At 42.5% G+C, this 6,538-nt stretch overlaps 1 protein-coding gene and 1 long non-coding RNA gene across 2 annotated transcripts; both read right to left on the minus strand.

Moving 5' to 3' along the window:
• Positions 1–472: 472 nt before the first annotated feature.
• On the minus strand, positions 473–4,979 carry LOC130413982 (uncharacterized). Its single transcript, XM_056739603.1, has one exon. It carries the CDS (start codon positions 4,938–4,940, stop codon positions 4,116–4,118), a length of 825 nt encoding a protein of 274 aa, XP_056595581.1. The 5' UTR covers positions 4,941–4,979; the 3' UTR covers positions 473–4,115.
• Positions 473–5,313, minus strand: LOC130415435 (uncharacterized). Its single transcript, XR_008905930.1, has 2 exons — positions 5,017–5,313; positions 473–871 (listed from the first exon to the last, which is right to left on the minus strand). It is a non-coding gene; the product is annotated as an uncharacterized LOC130415435 (long non-coding RNA).
• Positions 5,314–6,538: the final 1,225 nt, after the last annotated feature.

Genomic DNA, 6,538 nt, shown 5'->3' on the forward strand with positions numbered 1-6,538 from the left:
ATGGAACAAGAAGTTCTAGCCAAGTCGGAACATCTGTCGGTTCAACATCGAGATGTTGTTCTCGCACATATGGAGGAGCTAGGGCTGAGGCTGAATACATAGAAAAGTGTGCTTTCTCCAGTACAGAGAACCACTTTTTTAGGACTAATATGGGACTCCATCACGATGCAGGTGCGGCTCGCGCCTGCTCGTATTTTTGCAATCCTGTCAGCCGTTTGCAGCCCAGTGTTGGGAAGCAGTTGTCGGCGCGTTGCACTGACAACCGATTCTTCTCTCGCAGGTTGCGGAGCTGTTATGGAAGGCCAATTGGGTCAAAACCGATGCGGGAGCCACTTTCGATCTTGGCACATAAATTGCCTAGAGATGATGGCAGTGTTCCTGGCGTTGGAACACTTTCTCCCACAGCTCAACTCAACTCAACTCAACTTTATTTATATAGCGCTTTTTACAATTTTCATTGTTACAAAGCAGCTGTACATGAGACACATTTAATACAAGTATGAATTCTAAAGCAGCCCCCCCGGCCAGGCAGATAGTGCAAAACAATATGCAAACGGTGGTGAGGAACCCAAAACTCCCATCGAGAAAAAAAACCTCAGGGGAACCCAGGCCCAACCAGGGGATTCCAGTTCCCCTCTGGCAAAAGCTGCTGCCTCTGCACAAGCTCATCAGTGCTTGCACAACAAGACTTAATAAAAATATAAAAATTAAAGATTATCATTAACAATCTAATAGCATTTGAAATGTTGTAGAAAAAAACAAAGTTGTCGCGTCCTTTATCCAGCTCTATCCTCTTAGCACTTGTCAGGTCACCGCTTCCCATTCTCAGCTCTGCCATCAGGTCTGGGCATGAACTGCATCCTGCGGTAACCTTGGAACAAAGAGACAAGACTGGCTGAGAGTAGAGTACTGTTCTGCACTCTTTGATGCAACAAGTACATCATTTGTTGTTGGATGTGTTCCTGGTTCCGGTTGATCTAAATAATGCAGCCTAAATCCTCTGAGGATTAATATTATGGAGGTATAGTGTATGCAAGATTAAAAAGATGAGTCTTTAGTCTAGATTTAAACTGACAGAGTGTGTCTGCCTCCCGGACCGTGCAGGGAAGAATATTCCAAAGTTTAGGCGCTAGATAAGAAAAGGATCTACCACCTGCACTTGATTTTGAAATTCTAGGTATTACCAACTGACAGGACCCCTTAGAGCGTAATGTACGTGGTGGTCTGTAATACAATAGAAGTTCATTCAAATACTGCGGCGCTAGACCATGTAGGGCTTTATAGGTAATAAGCAAGATCTTAAAGTTAATGCGATGCTTTATAGGTAACCAGTGCAAGGTTGACAGAACCGGGGTTATATGCTCATACTTTTTTGTACGTGTAAGAACTCGAGCTGCCGCGTTTTGAACCAGTTGCAGTTTTTGTAATAGGCCCGCAGGGCAACCACCTAGAAGTGCATTACAGTAATCTAGTCTTGATGTCATGAATGCATGAATTAATCTCTCTGCATCTGACAGTGACAGCATATGACGTAATTTAGATATATTCTTAAAATGGAAAAATGCAATTTTACAGGTGTTTGCGACATGGCTTTCAAATGAGAGAGTACTGTCAAATACAACGCCAAGATTCTTAGCTGATGACGAGGATTTTATGGAGCATCCGTCAATCGTTAAGCAGTATTCTTGGTTGTTACGCATAGCAGTTTTCGGTCCAGTAAGTAACACTTCTGTTTTGTCCGAGTTTAGTAGTAAAAAATTGTTACTCATCCACATTTTTAAGTCAACTATGCAATCCTTTATTCGATGAAACTGCTGGGTTTCATGAGGCATCGAGGAAATATAAAGTTGAGTATCATCAGCATAACAGTGAAAGCTAATTCCGTGTCGCTTTATTATATCTCCTAGAGGTAGCATGTATAATGCGAAGAGCAGGGGTCCCAAGACTGAGCCCTGTGGTACACCGTACTGGATTTGTGATTTGCGGGACACCTCATTGTTTATTGCTACAAATTGAAAACGGTCGGATAAATAAGACTTAAACCATTTCAATGCTATTCCGTTAATGCCGACGTAATTTTCGAGTCTATGTAGAAGTATGCTGTGGTCAATGGTGTCAAATGCAGCACTGAGGTCTAGCAGCACCAATAACGAAATACAGCCACGGTCAGACGCTAAAAGCAGATCATTTGTAACTCTGATCAAAGCAGTCTCTGTACTGTGACATGCTCGAAATCCAGACTGGAATTCATCATTAATGTCATTCCTTTGGAGGAAGGAGCATAATTGAGTTGAAACTACTTTTTCCAGAACTTTAGATATAAAAGGTAAATTCGATATAGGCCTGTAATTCCCTAGTTCTTTAGGGTCGAGTTTGGGGTTTTTTAAAAGAGGCCTTATAACAGCCACCTTAAATGCTTTAGGCACATGTCCTAATGTCAGAGATGAGTTAATAATACTAAGAAGAGGATCTATAATTTCGGGGAGCATTTCTTTCAGTAGTTTTGTAGGTATAGGGTCTAGCATGCATGTTGATGATTTAGATGATTTAATGATTTTAGACAGTTCATCGTGATCTACTGTAGAAAATAATTGCAATTTCTCCTTAGGGTTGCTGTAGTTAGTTTGTTCAGCGGATTTCACTACAGGTTGCATTGTTATAATTTTTTCTCTTATATCTTGGATTTTACTTGTGAAGTAGTTCATAAATTCATCACTGTTATGCTGATAATCAGAATCTGACGTCGATGACGACTTATTTTTTGTTAATTTAGCCACGGTGTTAAATAAGAACCTAGGGTTGTGATGGTTTTCCTCTATTAGTGTTGAAAAGTACGCGGATCTAGACATTTTTATTGCATTCCTGTAATTTCGAGTACTATCCTTCCATGCTATACGAAATACCTCTAAATTCGTTTTCTTAAAGTTGCGCTCCATTTTACGGGATGCTTTTTTTAGAGTCTGAGTGTGTTCATTATACCACGGTGTTGGGCTGCTATTTTTAATTTTCTTTAAACGCAGAGGAGCAACTGTGTCTAATATTTCCGAGAAAGTAGAGTTAAAATTTTCAATAGTAGTGTCAAAATCGTCAACGTTATTACTCATGCTGGATATTTTAGACAATTCAGGCAGATTATCGAGAAACGCATCTTTGGTAGTTGAAGTAATCGTTCTACCATATTTGTAACAAGGAGTTTGATTTGCAGCCGTAGGCCATTGAAGCAAACATAATATCAGATAATGATCCGAAATATCTTCACTCTGCTGAACGATTTTAACATCGTCCACATTTATACCATAAGAAAGTATTAAATCTAAAGTATGATTACGAAGGTGAGTGGGTCCTGACACATGTTGACTAATGCCCATGGAGTTAAGAGTGTCTTTGAAAGCCAGTCCCAAGGCATCTGTATCCTTGTCTACATGGATATTAAAGTCACCGACGACAAGGACTCTTTCTGCGGCCAGTACTAGTTCTGATAAGAACCCACCAAAATCTTTAATAAAATCTGTGTGGTGCCCTGGAGGCCTATATACAATAGCTAGAATAAATTTTAAAAATGTTTTGTCCTTAGTATTAGGTGTCGATACGTGAAGTACCATGACTTCGAAAGAACTGTACTTAAAATTAGACTTCTGAGAGGTAATAAAAGAATTCTTGTAAAGTGCAGCGACACCTCCCCCTCTACCTTTTAGACGAGGCTCGTGTTTATAGTAATAATCATGGGGAACGGATTCATTTAGAGTAATAAAATCATCTGGCTTTAGCCATGTTTCTGTCAAACAAAGCATGTCTATTTTATGATCGGTTATCAAATCGTTAACAAAAAGTGCTTTATTTGAGAGAGATCTAATATTAAGCAATCCGAGTCGTAACAGTTGATTATCTGTATTTTGTTCATGTTTGATTTGTTTAACGTTTATTAAATTACTTTCAAGAGGTTTACGCAATATCTTATGTTTGCTAATCCGGGGGACAGACACAGTCTCTATTTTATGTTGTTTGTAAGAAGGGATTATTACATGTTGTATATTTTGTGTATTCTGTAACGCGAGACGGCAAGCAGACAGTTGGTTAAGCCATTCTGTCTCCTTCCTGACCTGGGCCCTAGGTAGTCAGACTTTAGCATTATTAAGACTGTGTGCCAAATTTCTAGAGAGGAGGGAAACCCCATCCCAGGAGGGATGGAGACCATCTCGTTTCAACAGGTCAGGTCTGCCCTCAAAACTCTTCCAGTTATTTATAAAATCTATATTATTCTGCAGGCACCACTCAGACAACCAGCCATTTAGTGATGATAATCTGCTATAAATCTCATCACCACGGTAAGCAGTAAGGGGGCCAGAGAATATTACAGTGTCTGACATCGTTTTTGCGAGCTCACACACCTCTTTAATATTATCTTTAGTGATCTCCGATTGACGGAATCTAACATCATTTGTGCCGACATGAATAACAATCTTACTGTATTTACGATTAGCCTTAGCCAGCACATTTAAGTTTGACTTGATGTCAGGCGCTCTGGCTCCCGGTAAACATTTGACTATGGTGGCTGGTGTCTCTATGTTAACGTTCCGGACAATAGAATCACCGATCACTAGGGCACTTTCAGCAGGTTTCTCAGTCGGTGCGTCACTGAGCGGGGCAAACCTGTTCGAGACTTTAATCGGAACGGTTGAGTGATGTTTTGTCCTGCGACTATGCCGTCTCACCGTCACAAAGTTTCCCAGCTGCAGGGGATTTTCAACCGGAACCGAGCTGTGTGCGCTAACATTGCTCGCATCCGAAGTGTTTTCTACGGTTCTTACACTCTTACTATCCTCAAATAAAGATTGGATGCGAGACTCTAATTCTAAAATCTTCTCCGTCAGCCTAACTACTTCCCTGCATTTATCACATGTAAAACCCTCGCCGCTGACAGAGAAGGCTAAACTAAACATATGACATGAGGTGCAATTAACAACAATAGGAATAGAAGCCATAACTCACCGGGTATGAAGTGCAATCCTAACTTACCAAGGTTGCTTGATGAGTCTTAGTATATACACTTAAAAAGAGAAACAGTTAGCACACAAGACAAATAGGGGGAGATGATGTTCCACAATGTAAACAGAAGGCAAGCTAACACGCTAATATGCTAGCGGCGTTACGTTTCAATGAATATAGGTTTAAAATATAAAGTTATAAATAATTCGGCAACGACAGTGATATGTAACGATAGTAAAATACACTAATAATAAGACCAAGAACAAATGTGAGGTGAAGCAAGTGTCAGAGGATACAAACTAGCCGCCGGCAGCGATGCAATCAGGAACCGGAAACCCAATCAGCTCAGAGGCCAGCATGTGCTTGTCAGGGCAGACAACACAGCTGTGGTCTCATATATAAATCACCAAGGGGATCTACGGTCACAGCAGATCCTCCTGTGGTCTCAGGGGACGCTCCTCTCCTTGAGGGCAGTCTATATCCCCTGTCACCTGAAGCGAGGAGTAGACATCTTGTCGAGACAGGAGCTGAGGCCGGGGGAATGGATACTCCACCCAGAGGTGGTGGAGCGTATTTGGATGAGGTTTTGCTGGGCAGAGGTAGATCTGTTCGCGACTCAGGTAAGTATGACACAGGTGTGGCCGAGGCTTCACCTGTACGCTTTTCCCCCGATCGCTCTACTCCCGGGAGTTCTGGAAAGGGTGCGCAGGGACGGAGTTTGCCTACTGTTGGTAGCCCCATTCTGGCCGGCCCGAGTATGGTTCTCAGACATCATAGACCTGTTGGAGAACTCTCCATGGGAGATTCCTTTGAGGAGGGACCTCCTCTCTCAAGCGGAGGGTCAAATACATCACCCACGCCCGGAGTTATGGAAACTATGGGTTTGGCCTCTGAGAGGGCTAGCCTCTTAAACACTGGTCTCTCAGCCGAGGCTGTGGAGACCATACTTAATTCCAGAGCTCCTTCTACAAGGAAGCTTTATGCCTTAAAGTGGAGAGTCTTCACTACTTGGTGTTCAGCTCACTGCATGGACCCTGTAAACTGCCCGGTTTCAACAGTACTTGAGTTCCTGCAAGATCGTTTTGCTGCAGACTTATCCCCATCTACCTTAAAGGTTTATATGGCAGCCATTTCTGCCTTTCATGTTCGGCTAGGGGGCATACCTGTTGGTAGAGACCCCTTGGTTCTACAGTTTCTTCGTGGTGCTCGCAGGTTGAGACCTGTGAGCCACACTAGGGTACCTACCTGGGACTTGGCTACAGTTCTCGAGGGACTGTCAGCTCCTCCCTTTGAACCGATTGATTCGGGCGCTCTAAAGTTTCTCACTCTTAAGACTGTCTTCCTGTTGGCTATTACTTCTCTCAAGAGAGTGGGAGATCTTCAGGCCTTGTCGGTTTCCCCTACGTGCCTTGAATTTGCTCCTGGTTTGGTTAAGGCGTTCCTTTTCCCCTGGGCAGGATACGTGCCTAAGGTTATGGATAATGTACCGAGACCCATTACCTTGTAAGCATTCTGTCCTCCACCTTTCAGGAGCCAGGACCAGGAAAGGTTA

Source organism: Triplophysa dalaica, chromosome 1 (genome assembly GCF_015846415.1).
Source record: "Triplophysa dalaica isolate WHDGS20190420 chromosome 1, ASM1584641v1, whole genome shotgun sequence".
Classification (NCBI taxonomy): domain Eukaryota; kingdom Metazoa; phylum Chordata; class Actinopteri; order Cypriniformes; family Nemacheilidae; genus Triplophysa; species Triplophysa dalaica.